Source organism: Meles meles, chromosome 15 (genome assembly GCF_922984935.1).
Source record: "Meles meles chromosome 15, mMelMel3.1 paternal haplotype, whole genome shotgun sequence".
Classification (NCBI taxonomy): domain Eukaryota; kingdom Metazoa; phylum Chordata; class Mammalia; order Carnivora; family Mustelidae; genus Meles; species Meles meles.
This window is the reverse complement of record NC_060080.1, coordinates 22,474,176-22,491,607: the sequence shown is the minus strand read 5'-3', so window position 1 is coordinate 22,491,607 and position 17,432 is coordinate 22,474,176. Positions and strand designations below refer to the sequence as shown.

The window sequence follows — 17,432 nt, the reverse complement described above, 5'->3', positions numbered from 1 at the left end:
AAAACCTTTGGAAAGCAGCGGTCTTGATGGAAGTGAAGCGTTGGGGGGCGGCAGGCCAAGCTGCTGGGCATAGGCTCTCAGATAGGCCGGGGGAGGGGAGGAGGGGCGCGTGCCTCCAGGGACGCAGGCAGAGGCGTGACAGCTGGCAGCTGGAGCGTCGCAGGCACGGAGGAGGGAGTGGTGTCTGCATGCCTGTCGGGCAGGGGCAGAGAAGGGTATTTTTGTGGTCAGTTGAAGCTTAAGAGCCGGGATCTGAGAGGGCAAGATGGACTAAAGAAGAGGTCAGGCTTAACCTGGACAAAATCTAAACAGCAAGACAGACAGACAGACAGACTTAAGACAGACTTTTCTGGGCACTCACTACATGCCGGTGCTTGTCTAAGTATTTCATGTGTCCCAAATCCCAGAGCCCTTCTGCTAGGCCTGTGATGCAGGCAGGAGGCCCATTCTGCAGAGAAAGAAACCGAGGTCAAGTGGCTTACTCAAGTTCACGCCTCTAGTAAGTGGCAGAGGCAGCACTTGACTCAGGCCGGCGGGCTCCAGAGCCCACGGGCCTCATCTCCCACAACAAGCCAATTAGCCAAGGGCTGGGTTTCACCGAAGCCGGCTCCGTCTGGATAGTTCCGCGATTGCCCTGTGGCTACCGGCTGCTGACTGGCCGCGCTTGGAGCCGGCAAGGTTGGTGGGGCTGCTGCTTCTGGGGGGGCTGGGGTGACACCAGGCAAGCAGAGGAGGCGCCCCAGAAGGCGGCCTGCGGTGTCGGTGCTGTGCGGGTGGGAAGGTAGGGGAGACGGGGAGGTGGCCGTCGGGTTGTGCAAGCTGCCAGCCCATGCAGCCGACGCCCGGCTGTGGGGAGGACTCCTCACGGCAGTGGGGCCTGTGCTTGAGTGTCAGGAGGGCACCGAGGCAGGATAAGGGGTCTCGGAGTCATCTGAAGCCGGGGCTGTGCGTGTGAGTGAAGGAATCAGTCCGCGAGTCTTCCCCCGGGGGTGAACAGATGGCTTTTCTTGGGTGGTCCCTAAACGGGCTCAAAGGGCATGTTCCAAAGAGAGTCTCTGGAATGAAGAGCCTTCTGCAGAGGGACGACTCCTTGGTGGCACGGGAGACGCAGGTCGTGGGCTCTGTCCCGGAGGCTGGAGTGTCACATGTTCCACATGCCCCGGCCCTATGTGGCGCAAAGGCAGCTGGCCCGGAGCAGGGAGGCTCATTCTGGTCATTCCTGGGTTGCCTGTGGGGCCACTCTTATGGCCACCATGAGTCATAATTCATCATGACCCCAAGCACAACCTCTCAGACTTGTAAAGCGTGGCTCTTCCCAGCGGTCGGAGATGAAGGGAGGAGTAATGTGGCACCCTGAAGGAGAACGCGAGTTATGTTAGGAAAGAACCTTTGGAGTCCTTTCGTATTTGCTCTGGAATCAGCTCATGGATCCTGTGCCTTTGGAAATACCCCGGCGATCTTCCTTAGTAACGGCCACGACCATTTTCATCTCGTTTTCCCCAGATATGAGGCCATAATTCCAACCAAGTGTGCTTTGGACTTTAACCTGAGAATATGGCACAAAGTCAGAGTTTTTCCAACTGTGGGGCTGGCCGTGGCTCAGTCATGTGAAAACCAGTGGGTATTTATGTATATTTATGTAACCGCATACACGTAGGCCTATCTCCGCAGAGACTGCTTCAAAGCATCCTTTAGTCGTACACACAGACAGCAGAACCCTCTGTGGTAAAGTCTAGCCTTGGAACCAGCAGACCTAGACCCTGCTTCCATCTGATCTCGGCTACGCTCAACCACCCCTAGCCCCTCTCCTCCTGCGGAAAATCAGGAAACACCAGGATATGAATGCCTTGTATACACTATTTGCTCAATAAATCTCCCTCCATTTGGAGAAGCTGGATAAGGGAAGTGGAAAGAAACAGAGAGCCCTGGGCTCACTGCCTTTGTGTTGTAAGGAAGGAGGATGGACAGGAGAAGAGGAGGAAAGGAAGGAAGGAGGGAGGGAGGGGGGACAGCAGCAGGGATGATTGCATAGGTAAAAATACCAGCTCTTATGTAAGTTACTTAACCTCTTGGAGGCTCAGTCTCTGTCTATAAAATGGGGATAATAAGCTACCTTGCTCTGTCGTTTTGAGGGTTGAAGAAGACAATGTATAAAAAATAGCTAGCATGGATATCATTTATAGCTTGATAAGGGTAGCTCCCGCCATGACCAGCCTCCCCCAGCAGCCGTTTCTTTTTGGCATCTGGTCTACTCCCCTTTTACTCTGCTGAGCAGGACATAAGCACTATAGATGTAAAAGCAAAAAGGTGAGGTTGCTCCTCATTTTCATCTTAAAAAAGCACCGATGAATTCATTAGGATGCCATGAAGGCATTAGATGCCGTCTGACCACGAGACGATGTTTCTAACATCAGTGCTAAGGAGAACTGTGGGACAGGCCAGGCCCCAGGAACTAGGGCAGGTTCTGGGGCCGGCACTATTTATAGGCCCAAGCAGGAGGCAAACCGAGTGTGGTTATTTCTCTACCAAGGCTGGGCATCCAAAACAAGAGTCTGTGGTCGTCGGGCGCCGAAACGGAGTCAGAAGCAAAAGTGACCTGTAGCGCTGATTTTCCTATGAGAGAGAGCAGGTCGCTGGGGGGTTTGGTCTCCAGCGCGCCCCAGAGCCTGAGGTCCCGCCGCCCCGGTGTGGGGGGTGGGCGATGGTGGCAGCAGGAACTCCCGGAGATGTCTCTTCTCTCATTCGCTAAAATCCAGGTGATTCATCATTTTGTCTTCCTAGTCATCCAGAAAGGGTCACGCTTCCAAAGGCCACATTCATTGGCAAGACTTCCTTAACCGGGGCATTCTGACTTTTCAGAAAAAGGCCAAAGGCAACATCAGAAAACCATTTTTCTGATCCGCAATAATAATAACCCACTGATCAAACTTTCCCGTGTGCCGAGCATCCTATGTGGCACTTTCCGTACAATTAAGATTTTATTCTCACAACCCTAGGAGGCAGGTGATATTTACGTTCATTTTACAGACGAGGAAAACGAAACTGACAGAGAGGAAGCAAAGACCCGGCCCTGAGTCTGCTCACCCCAGTGGGGGCTCCCACAACCCCCTTCCCTGCTCTTCCCAGGTCTGCACCCAGTGACCTCCCACTGGCGGCTGGAAATTGGGACACAGTGGGAGTATTTATGCCGTGGAGACTGGCCAACAGTACAAATCGGGCCCCTCCTGTTTTTCTTGTCCTTTCTCAAACTGTGGAAGAACTGCTTGTTAAATATTCGCCAGCCACCAAGTGGGTAGGGCCAGGATTCAAATATAAGTCTCTCTTCTCAAGTTCACGCTCTTTCTAGTTCAGTCCCAGGAGCACAGCGGCCCGCTCTCGCAGAGCCCCATGCGGCTGTGGGCACCGGGTCCTCGGGGAGCCGAGCGGCCGGGAGAGGGCTCACCGCTGGCTGCCCAGGGACCCCCAGGAGGTGCCCAGTATTACCAGTCAACACATCGGAGCCCTTCTCGTCTGTGCTGAGCTAGAGATTCAACTGAAATTACAAGGACTGACTAAGCTGGCGACAGGATTTATGAGGTAATAATAATGTGCTCTCCTAAACGGCACTTTTCCTCTTCAAAGCATTTTATAGTCATTTACTAATGAGTCCAGGACTGCACTCAGTATGCAGGTACGATGCTCGATCGTGGGCTCAACTAGCGAGAAGTGCTTGAAAACACGCAGGGGACCGTCACCCATTTACAAGCCCCACGGGCTTCTGCGGCTGGCGGGGTCGGGGCTTGCAGCTAGACCTCGTGAGCACTGGTTTTTAATCCGTAGCACTGGGAACCGAGGTGGCCACGCCGTCTGCTGTTTGGTTTCCTCCTAAGAAAATCAGCCCAACCCTCCTCCTGTGCTAAAGGGGATCAAAGCGTGTTGTAATTCGTCGAATCCTCCTGCTCACAAACCTCTACACAGCACAGCACCCTTCGCTAGGAAAGAAGACAGAAGTTTTAGGACAGGGATGTGGACGGACCTGAGCGGCAGTGTGGGGTCCGGAGTCGGGAGCCTGGGCCGAACCCGGCTCTCGCACTGACTGGCTGGTGGCTGTGGGTGACTCGCTTTACCTCTCTGATCTCGTTTCCTCATCGGTGAAACGGGGGCCACCCTGCCCGCTTGCCTGCTTCACCGGTCGGCTGTGAGAGGCTCTGAGGTACAGTGTGTGGCAGCCATTCCTGGTCAGAGCGCGCCCGCTTTGCAGATGTGCGGCGAGTCACCGACAGCCCCGCTGGCCTGTGCGCGTGGGCGCCCCCCGCCCCAGATCACGACTGCCAGGCTGTTGAAGGGCCAAGAGTCCAGGCCATGCGACCTCACCCCGTCCCCACATCTGCCAACCGCCCACTGCTGGAACTGGCGCTGGGCTCCCCTGCCGGGTCTGAAACACCTGACCCAGTCGACTCTTGGCTCTGTGGGCCGTGAGCCCCATCCCGTCCAAGGGGGACACGGCTACAGCAGTCCTGAGGGACAGTGCCACGGGGCAGAGCGAGGGACGCATGGCACACAGCTGCGCTGAGGTCGAGTGGGCAGTGGGCTGGCCAGGGGCAGAAGAGATTCCGGGGTGATCAGCCGGCTTAGGGCTCAGAGGGAGCCCCTGGGGAGTGTTATCGAAGTCCCCACGTCCCGGCCCGACCGGTGAAGAACTGCTTCCGCTGAACTACGGGGGCGGCCCGAGCAGCAGCACTCGAGACAGCTCCCGGGGCGGGGCGGGGGTTCCCAAGGAGGCCTTGTAGGACACAGAGAACAGGCTCACTGGAGGTCACACAGCTGGCTAAGGGCAGATCTGTGGGGTGTGGACACAGGGCACTGGACTTTTCTCTGTCACGGGAGTTCCCAAGGTTCCGGGGCAGGGGCCAAAGTACCCACGTGCGTAAGAACCCAGAGCGGGGCAGTCGTCCAGCTGGTAGCCAGTGGGGGGCGGGGGAGTGTCTGAGCTGTTCTGCCTCCTGGGAGTATTCCTGGGTGCTGGAGGGTCCAGGAAGGAGAGGGGCCTGTTAAACCCGACAGGTGGACCGGGGCCTCACCTCCGCCTGGGAGGGCGGGTGGGCTAAGGGAGCATGCAGGCCATGCTAGCCGCTGCTCGTTTCTCCCACCTCTGCGCACCCGTCCTCCCTCCCTAGTGGAAAGCCTTCAGCAGGCGACCGCGCTAAGTGAGAAACTGTAAGCCTTGTCAAGGGGTCAGCTGGGCTGTCCTCAGCCTGTGCGTAAGCTAAGGGAAGTCCTGTGGTGGGAACGGAGAGGCCCGGCCCCCACCTCCAGGTTTGCTCCCCACTTGCCAGGGGAGTTTCTGTAGCTCTTGGGCCTTACTTCTCTCTGTACACGTAAGAGAGCAGCAGGGGAGAGGGCCGGGGGTGAAAACAAGGGGCTTTCTGAGACCCCGTCAGTCTGTGACAATCCATAAATTCAGGACAGGAGGAACTTCCTCAGGGTATCTGCCCTGCTCCGTCCCTGGATGACAGCCGAGTGGCCTGAACCCAGCTGTCCCAGATACGCCAGTGACAGCACACAAGACCCAACCTCTGTTTTCTAGGTACGATGCGCGCAGGGCTGCAGAAGCCCAACGAGCTCTCCCATGAGCCTAGGGAGGGCTGAGTGACATGAGAGAGGGCTGGACGGAGTCACCGGCCCACTGAGCAAACTTTAACGACTGCCTTTGTGCACACGGTGCACACACAGGGAGCTGGGGGCAGGGGCAGGGCGGGGGTGGGGGGGGCAGGCGCCCGGGTCCCATGTGCTCCTGAGCACTGGCCAGGGGCCTGGCTGGCTGGGAGGCTGAGACCATGCAGAGTGGCCAGATTCACTCAGAGCACCTTTTCCAATGGAGAGCCGCCCCAAGTGGGAAATGCTGGGGAATCACAGACACACACACACACACACACACCACGAGTTTCAGGGAAAACTAAAAACGAAGGGGGTTCCATCTTGACACTTAAATGAGGTCTCCGAGACAAGGCTTTCCTGAAATCAGGGTGTGTGCATTTGTGATGTCTTACTTTCCCCGGAAAAGCACTGTCGTCAGAATCTGTGATTTTATTTCTTCCAACTACGAAGTATACCGAAGGAAACAAAGAGGGAGCGGCCAGAGGTGGGGGCCCGAGGGCCCAGGTTAGCGCCAGCTGGCTTCGGTCTGGGATCCGGGCAGGGCGTGCAGAGCCGCCGCGCGAGCAAAACGCTACCATGAAGGCATTCCCAGCGGCTTCCAGGAAGCGGCCGTATGTGCTGACACGCATGGGGACAGCAGTCTGGCTGGCCGCCTCTCAACGCTGGTGTTTCCTAGAGCTTTCCGTTGGCAAACGCTGCCTCCTGGAACTGAGGGACAAAGGTTTTGAAATAAGCCCTGGTGGGAAAGAGGGGGAGAAGAAAAAAAACTGCGGTTAGCGCAAACAACTTGGAAAAAAGTGCAACTCAGAGCTTTCAACCTAACTCAGAACAGTTGTTACTTATTGTTCGTGCCTCTTGGGTTGGATTTCCCTTCCTGCTGATGCAAAACCCTCCGGATTTTTCCAAGGGAGGAGCAAGCAGTTCACTTCTGTACTGTCGTGCACAGGTCTTTCAAGGGCCCGTATGCAGACTTTCCAGGCTGCCAGGACCTGTTAGACATCAGCACGCGGGCTCCCTCTGCCTCTCCCAGGCCGAAGACGAGGGCCTGACCCCCGCGACAAGCCAGAGAGTGGCCAAGCCAGCCACCTTGTCGTTTCTGTGACCTGAAATATAGAGTTGTACTCTTCACTCGGTTGGATCTTTGACTTCATACAAAGAGGGTCCAATAAAAAGGGTTTCTTGTGTTTCATGGTCTCCATTTATTTCCGAACATATGTGCAGTCTGGTCTGCTGGAAAGAAAGCCAGGCTGGGTATCAAGAGAAGCTTTCTTGGCTGCTCACTGAGAGGTGACATGATGTGGGGCCGACCGTCTGGCCTTTCTGGCACCCAGATTTGAATCGGTAGAGATGGGCTCCACATTCTGCACGGGCCTGCTCTGCCAGGCATGGTATGCAGTTCCCGGGGCTGCCCGAGGACCTGCACAGGGCCCCTGCCAGCAGGAGATCCCAGTTTAGAGGAGCAGACCAACACATCGGTAACACCAATCGAGGCGGTAAGGGCACGTATGGGGGTACCGTGAGGCGCTGGGCTGGCACGACCAAGGCAGGCGGAGGTGGGGTGTGTTCCAGGCACGAAACACAGCAGGAGGAGGGACTGGTGGTAGGGGGTGGCCCACTGTGAGCCGGGAACTCGAAGCTCTGCCGGAAGACAGAAGGTGAGGTAGAAAGTGGAGGGGCAGGCTGGCGCCCCTTGCCCCTGGTCACCCCGCTTGCCACCTACTTCCTTCTCCCCAGAGCCATTCTCACACGTGGCCAGAGTAGTCACACCGTACTTATCTGAGTGGCTCACTCAGAACCGTGACATGAACCAGGAAGTGCCACCGAGAGGCCCAGTCACCACCAGTACCAAGGCCCCAAACAGGGCTCCATTTGGTGCAGGGGTGAGTAGCCCCACACAACTCGACAGGCCCTGGGGTGCCCCAGTGCAGTCACATGAGACCTGACTGCCTGCCTGCCGCCCCAACACCGAGTCAACCGAAACCTCTTCCACACCGGCCCTGGCCTCCGCGGGCTCCCCTCTCAGGGAGCCATGCCCCTGGGTGACACCCAGCATTCTAGGTCAACCTCCCTTCTCCTTGCCGTGCCCCTGACGAGCTCTCTCTCTGGAACCCTCCTGTCTCGCCCCCCACGCCCCTCACACAGGGCGCTGTTCTCAGGCTTACCCCCCTCGGCACAGACCAACCCTCCCTTCTCCCCTGAACTTCTGGTCTCACATTCCAGCCACCCGTGGGACTCTGTGACCTGGGTGTCCCTGCAGTTTAAACCAGTGTGTCCCATATGAAGGGCTCCTCCATACCGTGTGTCTGAATGTGCTTTGGCCCATTTGCATTTCTGTGCCAGACCGTGTTTCTACCTCTCCCTGAAGCCCCGTGGTGAATTTGTCCTGAAGGTTCTTCTTCCTCCACAATGTCCCCTCTACCCTTCGTGATATGCCCCGGCTCCTGGTCTTGTTGCCTTTCAACAAAACTGCCGCTGAAGGCTGTTTCTCCCCCGGACACAGGCGGACTTGGGCTTTCTGTTGCAACTGAATGCATTTTCTTGGAGTGTGGCTCTCCGTCACTCCCCCAACCAAGACCCTGCATGTTGCCCAGACGTGCAGCCTGGCACTCAGTGGTTTTCACTATCTGGCTCCAATATGTCAAAAAAAATAGTTTTTGCCCTTCCATAACATTTTTAGGCTCACGCACCCCTCCCTTGAAAAGCTAAGAAAGCCAAGGATCCTTTCCCAGAAAAACTGCACGGAAGTCCCCCGCCCTGCTGTTGGGGGAATTGGGAGCATGTCACAGACGCCCAAAGCCCAGGCATGGTCCAGGATGCAAGCCCCTACTCCAATCAGGCCACCTGCTCTTCTTCACATGTGCCATTTTCCACTTCATGCTCAGCCCAAGTGCGCTGCCTCCTATCAAGCCTTCCCTGGTGACCAAGAGGTTCTCTCTCTGCCTACAGACAGTCTCTGTGCTTCTCCCGGTGTCTGTCACATACGCCTATGTGGTACTTGCCAGTCCAAGGACAGCACTCAGCGCGACCTCGGTGGCTGTCATTAACGTACCTACTGATGGCCGCCGGTTTGTAAAATGTTAAGGCAGGTCCATGACATGCTGCTAAGACGAGAGACAGCGGCCTCAGGGAGTGGACAAAAGCGGTATCTAAGTACAGAAGAAGGAAACGCAGTCCGTTCGCAAACTTCAAATTATGCCAACAGTTAGTGAGAAAGAAGGATAAAGCTCCCTCTTCCATCCACATCCTGCTTGACGCGGTCCTGAGCCAGCCCAGCGGTCACTGTCTCTGAGCTCAAAGCCCCTTTCTGCCAGCTGCACGGATACACTCGTCCCTGCAGCCCGGAGCAACCGCGATGAGGCCCGAAGAGCCACAGCCCCAGAGCGAGGCTGGGCGGCCAAGGGAAGTTCTGGGCTGTGTTTGCCCGGTGAGCAGGGCTGATGAGCCCACCCTGACGTGACGCTTGCATGGGACCGTGTGGGCAGGGACCCTGCCGGCTGTCTGCCACCGCCCACAAGTGCAGGCCACTCCTTCCTCCCCATTCCATCCTCTGCTGTTCGCTCAGTGACACGCACGCGTTCACCGGAGAGGAGCCTGGCGGCCCATCATTGAGGGTCAGCGACGGACAGGCCGCTGCCAGCGTCCACTGCCTTTGCACCGCTGCTTGAAGTAACCCATGGCATGTGACCGATCCCAGCACTCCTGCGCAGGGCGGTGTCCCCCCCCCCACCAAGGTATAAGCTGGCCCCGCAGCAGGGCACCTGAGAAGGCGCGTGATGGGGTTGCTTGATGCTGGGGCGGGCCCTGGGCCCTGGGGCAGGGAGCGCTCCCCGCACCTCCCGCGTTGCAGGCCCAGGGTCACACGGTTCCTGAAGCAAATCTGATCTGCTCAGTTTTTCCTTGGAAACTTCTGGGGTAGGGGCTGCCGTACTCCCAGCTCCTCAGACCGAAAGGTCTTGGCGAGAGGGAGCCTGCTTTAGAGCAAGCTCTTTCCTCCTTCAGAAAGTTCTGAAGTTTCCTGTTCTGTCCTGGGCTTTCCCTGCCAGGGCGAGCTGCGTGACGCCAAGGGGAAGCAGTGTGGAGAAGGGCTGTGGAGAGCCATGAGGCGACCGGCTGTTGTCAGCGAGCGCTGCTCCGCCGGGCTCCTCACGAAGTCACTTCAGGGAGACGGAGGAGGAGGAAGGGGGACATGACAACTGGCTCCCACCCATTTATAGATTTTTTGGTTTTAAGTGCTGTTTTCATTTCTTTCACTCTTTATCAGAGAAACTGGAGACCTGCCCAGGCATACCTTGCCAAAGGCACTAGTTATCTGCCACCTTTTCAAAAACTCTTTGACCCAAAGACAAGCTCTAAAGTGTGGTGGGTGGCGGGGGGCGGAGGGCCCGTCTCCTCACCTCCCGCTCACAGCCAAGAGGAACTGTGGGGAGAGAGGCCCTGAGTCAGTTAAACTCATCTTTCTAGCCATTCACACTGGAAGGGAATTTATTTTTAGACCAAATTCGAGCTAAATATGCCTCAAGACAAAGTAAGGTTCTGACCCTCTTCACTGGTGGTGGTCCCTTTGCTCTGGGTGTTACGAAATCACAGCTCAGGCCAATCCCAGAGTCTCAGGTGAGAAGAATAAAACTGGAAGAACTGACCCCAAGCTGAAGCAAAGCTGGGTAGGTTTTCCGTGATTTCAGAGCAGGAGTGGCCGGGCAGGGAGCGAGGCAGACAGATCCCTCCGGCCAGGAGTCAGAGAACGGGGTGCTCCGCGGGACATCTCTCTCCTCTCCAGGCGTCAGGTTCCTCATGTACCAAGCAGGGAGCTAAGTCTGGTGAGGCCCTGTCGGCGGCGGGCGTGAAGGACGAGGTAGTGAGTGTGGTGTGTGCGCTGGAACCAGCCACACCTGAGCTCCCGGCCCGGCATTGCCCCTGCCTATATCGCTTGGGCAAGAGACTCACCTCTTCAGCTTTAATTTCTTCAACTCTAAAAGGGGAAAAATAGGGGCACCTGGGTGGTTCAGTGGTTTAAGCCGCTGCCTTCGGCTCAGGTCATGATCTCAGGGTCCTGGGATCGAGTCCCGCGTCGGGCTCTCTGCTCGGCAGGGAGCCTGCTTCCCTCTCACTCTCTCTGCCTGCCTCTCTGCCTACTTGTGATCTCTGTCAAATAAATAAATAAAATCTTAAAAAAAAAATAAAAAAAATAAAAGGGGAAAAATAGCCTTAAATTGCCTCAAAGGGTAATCCTCATCAGGATTAAATGAGATGGCCCAAGTCAAGTCAGCCTTGGCCTGGTGCCTGGTTGAATAGATGGTCGGTAGATGTCAACAGCTCCCATCGGCACCAAACTGGGTCTGAGGGCAGAGGCTGTGAGTCTGTGGAAACAGCCAGGGCATGTATGACTGCAGAAGAGTGAGTCCCTGTGGGGAAGAAGAGGGCCCTGGGTGCTGCCCTCAGTCCATCCCTTCGGCCGTGGCTTCTTGGCTAACTTCAAACTTGCAGGACACCGTGAGTCTCCTGAAATCCAGTCCAGAGCTGCCGGCGGCACCCCTGGGCTGTCTAAGGGTGAGCTGCGTGCTGAGGGGCACCTGCAGGCTCTGCTGTCCTTTGCCCAAGCCTGCTGGCTTTGCTCCTGTGCCAGATTCTGGTCAGGGAGGGGGTGGCAGCCCGGAACTAGAGGGATGTTTAAGAATCCTGGGGCTCTGGTTGTCCATGATGGGGGTATCAAAGTGGGCTGGGGCCTGCAACAGATCTTCTGTTCAGGGCAATAGGTATGGTAAGGGGGAGTCAGTGGGTCAGGTGGAAAGAGTCTGGAGGCATGAACAGAAGACATGGGCCCTAATCCAGGCCTTGGTTTGGTGCGTCCTCTGGAACTGGGACTCAGTTTCCTCACCCATAACAGAAAGGTTTATACTTCATGGTCTCTTTGTGCCATCCACTTATGGTTCTAAGATATCCATGAGACCCTGAGCAAGCCACTTAACTACTCTGTTACGTGAGGGCCCTATCCAAGCCCAAGGCCCAGCACGTCGCATGAGGTGGCAGGGCAGCGAGGCGGGTGGCCGCTGTGACTACCGTGCCAAGCTCTTTCACCAAGACAGGGTCAAGTGATGAATCCTGCAGGGCCCCGAGAAGGGCTTCGGGACACCACAGGCAGCTCACCAGAGGGACGGAAGGCTGACTCCTGGGCTGTCCCTCTGTCCTCCCACCAAGGGAAGGTGCCATCCCAAGTTGTTGTTAATCATCTGTGATTGTTCTGTGGAAGGGGCTCTGCCGACCCTGGAGTTGTGACAGGGGCCATCAGGGAAATCCTCCGAGCTTCAGGAGAAGGCAGTTAGGAACTTTGCCCCCAAAAAAGCTCATTCACAGGGGTTTTCCCTCCTGGAACTGCAGTTCGTATTTATTCAACGGATCTTTTCGAAAGAAGAGAACAGCATCTCAACATTGGATTTGGTACAGCTTTAAGAAAATAAGAGCAGGGCGCCTGGGTGGCTCAGTGGTTTAAGCCGCTGCCTTCGGCTCAGGTCATGATCTCAGGGTCCTGGGATCGAGTCCCATGTCGGGCTCTCTGCTCTGCAGGGAGCCTGCTTCCCTCTCACTCTCTCTGCCTGCCTCTCTGCCTACTTGTGATCTCTCTCTGTCCAATAAATAAATAAAATCTTTAAAAAAAAAAAGAAAATAAGAGCAAAAACTGAAAATAAAGCCCGAAGAGACTGGGGACTCCCGAGAAAGGGAAGGAACAACACGAAGCAGGTTAAACGTGGCTGGCGCTCCCAGCATGCCGTGTGTGGCAGGAAGCCCTGCTTTCCGTTTGCAGGCAAGAAAACAGAAGCTTCGTGAGTTCAGGAAAGGTACCTACCCAGTGGTACCCTGATCTCGGGCCACGGGAGTGTGTCTTCCCACCCCAGGGCCACATAGGAGGCCACACAGGAGACCCCGTGGCCTTGCTGCCTCTTCAGCCTCTCTTATTTGGGACTTTTTAATTTTACAAAAGCCTAAACAATCATCTTCTTCTGAAGCAGAATGCAGTCGTCTCTTTCTGGAATTCAAAAATACTTTTCTCTGGGCAATCATGAGATGAGCTTTGTGCTGTTTGCAGGAGTCAGGCCAAGGCGGTGGTGGAGAGGGGGCGGGGTGGGAGAAGTGGTTCGGGGACACGACCCTCATTGTCAGTAAATCAAGGAAATATAAATCAAGTCAGAATTCATTTTTGCAAATAGAGGCAAGTTCCAAAACATCTAAGGCTCATTTCTTTTTCCACTTTTCTTCTGCAGCTGTGACTTCCACGGGCACATGTTTTTAATCAGTCCTGTGAAAACCGACTGTGGTCTGAAAATCAAAGGCGTCCCGTAAATAGTGTGAGGCAAGACCCGCTAATCATTTCTCAGGGTCTTGCCTTGTCCTCGTTGTCCCCGGCGCCTGCTGTAAATATGGACTCATTTGGGGTTACTCGTGTCATAGGGGTCATTCTTAAAATAGGATCTCTACAAAGAGACCTGGTCCTACTCCAATGTCCTTCACCCCAAACCCTGCAGAGGCCATTGTGAAGACCGTCTCACCCCACTCTGGGTGCCTTGGTGGGCAAATGACCGGCACAATGGGAGCTCATTTTGTGGCTGTGCCCCAGGCGACGTCAGTCTGACTCTCTGGTGTGGGCTTCTGGAACAAACAAGTGGTTGTAACTGGCTCCCATAGTCGCCCGAAATGTGCCAACCCCTGAGCACGCCTGGTTCATTTTTAGGGGGTCCTAACTTGCCAAACAAGGAAACCAACACGCCTGAGATGCGAAGGCTTGATCGCTGACCGGGCACACCACCTCACACGCTCACAGGCTCCCGCGAGGCCCTCGCCCTCAGCTGGAACCGATTGTCCCTCTGCTGGATTCCGAGGCATGCTGGGCCTCCGACCTCAGTCCCAGCCGTGGTCTGCCTTGAGTCTGGAATGTTTAGACTGGTGTCTAGACGATGTCTTGTACAGCTCGGGCTCCTCGCCTGTGAGACGATCGACGGCTAGGACCGTCGTCCCAGTATGTGTTGAATTAAATCAAATGCTGTTTTAGGAGGACTTCACCAACCAACCAGGAGCCATTTCTAGACATCAAAGTATTGGGATGAAATCTGGCTCCTGCTAAATCATAGGGTGGTTTTAAATGCTTACTAAAATGATCAAAATTACCTAGTGGTTCTCTCTCCTTCTGAGGCTCTCCAAGGAGGCCCTCTGGAGCCTGGCCAGTTCCTCTGGACTATGCTAGCGTGCAGCCGGCTTCTGCAACTGCAGGGGTGAGGCCTTGCTCCCGAGGGCTGCAGGTGTCCCTGCCCCCGTGGCATCCCAGGAGGCTGTGTACTGAGAAGGCAGGGGAGGGCAGGACAGGTCAGCTAGCCAAATGACAGGGAAGGATGGGAGTCCTTATGGGTTCCTGAGCCTCCCCCAACCGCAGGGCATCGTCCGTCCTCCACTGGGCTCCACCTCTCACATCCCAGCCGTTGTCCCCCTGCCATCTTACACTCCTTGGTGGCAGACCCGTGGTGGTACTCATCCATCTCCATGTCCCAGCTGCATGTCTAGGGCTCAGCACACAGCGACTCAATAAATACTTCTACCAATGTAGACATTTGGCTCGAAGATGTACTTTAGACTCATCCATTTTTGGAACAAAAGGAAATCTCAGGAGTCAGACAGTTCAATCGTTACAGGCCAGGGAAAACTGAGGGCCAGAGAAGTTAGTGTTTCCTCTAACACAGCGTATGATAATTACGGCTGTCAACATACAGCGTCTCTGTGAGTCAAGGGCAGAATTTCGGGATGGTTCATCCTTAGTGCCCAGTGGCGCTCACCCTCCTTTGGGCCTCACAGCAAACCAATACCAACTTGGCGCAGGAAGGGAGGGAAGGAGGGAGGGAGGAAGGCAGGCCAGCCCCATGGCTGACCAGAGGCCCTGGAGCTAGGGGCAGAGTCTGGGCCAGTCCTCTCTATCTCGTATCTCTCAGCCTGACGCTGTCTCCATCCTGAACCTACCTGATGAGAGGCTGGGAGGAGAGGGTGCCCGTGTGGCCCCTGAGAAAGGCTGGGCCCCCACTAGGGGGGTGGGCTGAGATGACGGGGTGTACCTGGCTAGAAGGAAGCCAGATAGGGGGTGTTGGGGGCTAAGGAGTATAGCGCCGCCTGGGACCCCAGAGCAGAGCCACAGCCCTGGGCTCATCTTGTCTCCCAATCTGCACCTGCCACCAGGTGCCTTGGGCGCCAGGTGCCTCGGCCACGGGCGCCAATCTTCTGCTTGCTCCACCCTGGGCTACACGAACAGGGGCCGAGCCCTGGCTCTGGCAGATGGCCGTGTGGATGCTGGTGGCGGGGACCAAGATCCCTCTGCTGGCCTGGCCAGGTCAAGGGCTTCTCCTGCGCTCACCTGCACTGGGGAGAAGCGGGCCGCCTGTCTGAAGGCCGTGAGTCACTGCCAAGGTCACAGATTACCCTCCCCTCTTAGTCAGCGAAGGGGGGGAAAAACCAAAGGCTAGACCTCAAAGAGGAAGTGTTCAGGGTCCCGGCTGAGCTGGCCGGGCCGAGGGTAGGTCGTCCCCGAGTCACACTCCAGCGGGCACAGCCCAAGGCTCCTGCTCAGCACTGCCAAGCATCAGCCTCCCCAGAAGAGGGCCAGACCCCGAAGGACGAGGAAACGCTTAGGAAATCAATTCTTGGGGCATAAAACAATTCTGTCCTCCCTAGAGAATCTCCCTGGGGCTATAGAGTGGTGTCTGTCTAAATCTGGGTTCTCTCACTTAGACTCTCAGCAGCTGGAGGCTGTAGTTCATGTCTTCCCTGGCTGCATGGGCCCCTGCCTGCTCTCTGGGTGTTTGCACCCCCCACCCCCCAGCACCTGGGTGTACACAGGTAGACGCCCCTTGCACACATGGGGGAGAGGCATCAAGGATGGCCATGAGCCCTCTTCTTTCCAGTCTCATCCCCCTGCCTGGCCACTGCAAGACTATATCCCCAGACACCCGGTTCTCAGGGCTTACAGAAGGAAGAGCAGCAATTCCAAAAGACGAAATTGTTCAGTGGGAGAGGATGCCTGAGGCCTACCCTCCCTGCTGGGCTGCAGTGGCCTTCGCAGAAACCAGGTGGGCTCTGCTGGGCTGGGAGAGTCGCGAAGTTCTCCAGCAGGCTGGCAGGAGACAGAACTCTGGCAGGTGGAGGGCCTTATGGGCCCTGTCGGTCCCACTGAGGCACCGCAGAGAGCTGGGAGGAGCACAGGCAGAGAAGCTCACCTGCTTGGCGGGGCTCTTCCCCTCTGCACCAAGCCCGGGGCCCTGCCATGCTGGGCCCAGCTAGCTGTGGCCCCCGTGTCAGCTAGACAGCAAGGGCAGGAAGGAAGGACAGGAAGGAAAGGGAGGACGTACATACAATGGGGATAAGTGAGACCCACACATGGTATCAAACAGGCTGGTTCCAGTGATGGGTATGATGGCTGGAGCGGGTTGTAAAACCCACTGAGTGGGTCCCGACTAACATTGACATGAAACAAAACAAAATCAGGATGTGTCTTGTGTGGCAGGGGGAAAGAGTTTTCCAGGAAACTTTTGTTTGAATATAAATACTGGATGAGGATATAAAATAAGTGTGTTCCTGTGGATGGCAGGAACCCCGAAAGCTGTAAGTAAACGGGAGCGGCGGCCTACTACCTCCTAGACATGGTGCTATTTGCTTCCGTCTGTATTACTTTACGTTGACTCCTTCTCCTGGGCCTCCTACCGGGGAGGCCTTATGACCGGTCCTTGCCAGTGAGAAATCTACGACTCAGAGACGCCAAGTAACTCTTCTAAGATCACAGAGGAAATTGGTGGCAAAGCTACTTACGGAATCTAGAGCTGACACATTCTTTCTCCACCGCCATGGCTTCCAGAGGAACAAGAGCTGGTGACGTATGGCGGGGGGGGGGGGCAGGGGTCTGCCTCAGGGCAGCTGCAGGACGCTGAGTCACCAGGATGGTCGTCTACAGTGAGGGGGACCACTCCATGCTTTGATGCGTGGATCCTCCCCTCCCAAACATCAGCTGAGCTATAGTTCAGTCCCCCCCTGTGAAGACGAGAATTGCCCTCAGCCCCGTTACGAATTTAGAGAGCTGCTTCCTGCTAGCTCCCTTCACCCCACCTCTGTTCTGGCAAAGCCCCCTAAACAGCCCTCTCTCTTACAGGTTTCTGTGTCCAGGGGTGTTGAATGCTCTCTTCAGTCCCCCTCTGGGGACCTGCACTGGGTCTGCTGCACTGGGGACTGCTTTGGAGTCGAACTGTGACGGCAGTAACAAGGGACAAAGGGGTGAACTTGGCCTGCCTCTCACTTGTCCCTCTGGTTCCTGGAAGTACTCAGGCGCCCTGATGAAGCATGAGGCCTGCTCTGAATGTCCGCGAGAAGGACATGTGACACGTGCCATCTACCAGCTGCACATGCCAGACATCGTGAATGTTCTCTAAATAAGGAGCCCCAGAAGAGCAGAGGGCAGAAAGTCCTTTAACATGAAGGTCACCTGGCATCGTAGAACTCTCCAGGGCTGTTGAGAAGTACTACGTCTGTAAAGTGCTATAAAATGGGAGGTATTATTATCTTGAAATAATTGAGCTGTAGACTAGAGTGGGGAGGGCTGAAGTGTGATTCCGGCTCTGCCCCTAACTTGCTCTGTGCCTGGGGATGGGCCACCTCACCTCCCTGAAGCCCAGACGCCTCCTCTGTCGAGAGAAGGGATGGCTTCCGAGTTCACGTCCAGGTCTAATACACTATTATCCATTATTATTACTATTATTATTGCTTTGGCCGCAATCCAA

The 17,432-nt window shown here is 56.0% G+C and overlaps 1 protein-coding gene across 1 annotated transcript in view; it reads right to left on the bottom strand.

The window, feature by feature from the left end:
- Positions 1–6,051: 6,051 nt before the first annotated feature.
- Positions 6,052–17,432, bottom strand: part of BABAM2 (BRISC and BRCA1 A complex member 2) — a 409,960-nt gene continuing 398,579 nt past the window's right edge. The window contains exon 12 of the mRNA XM_045978616.1: positions 6,052–6,373. Within this exon, the coding sequence (XP_045834572.1) occupies positions 6,310–6,373 (64 nt within the window). The 3' untranslated portion in view covers positions 6,052–6,309. The remainder of the gene's footprint in view (positions 6,374–17,432) is intronic.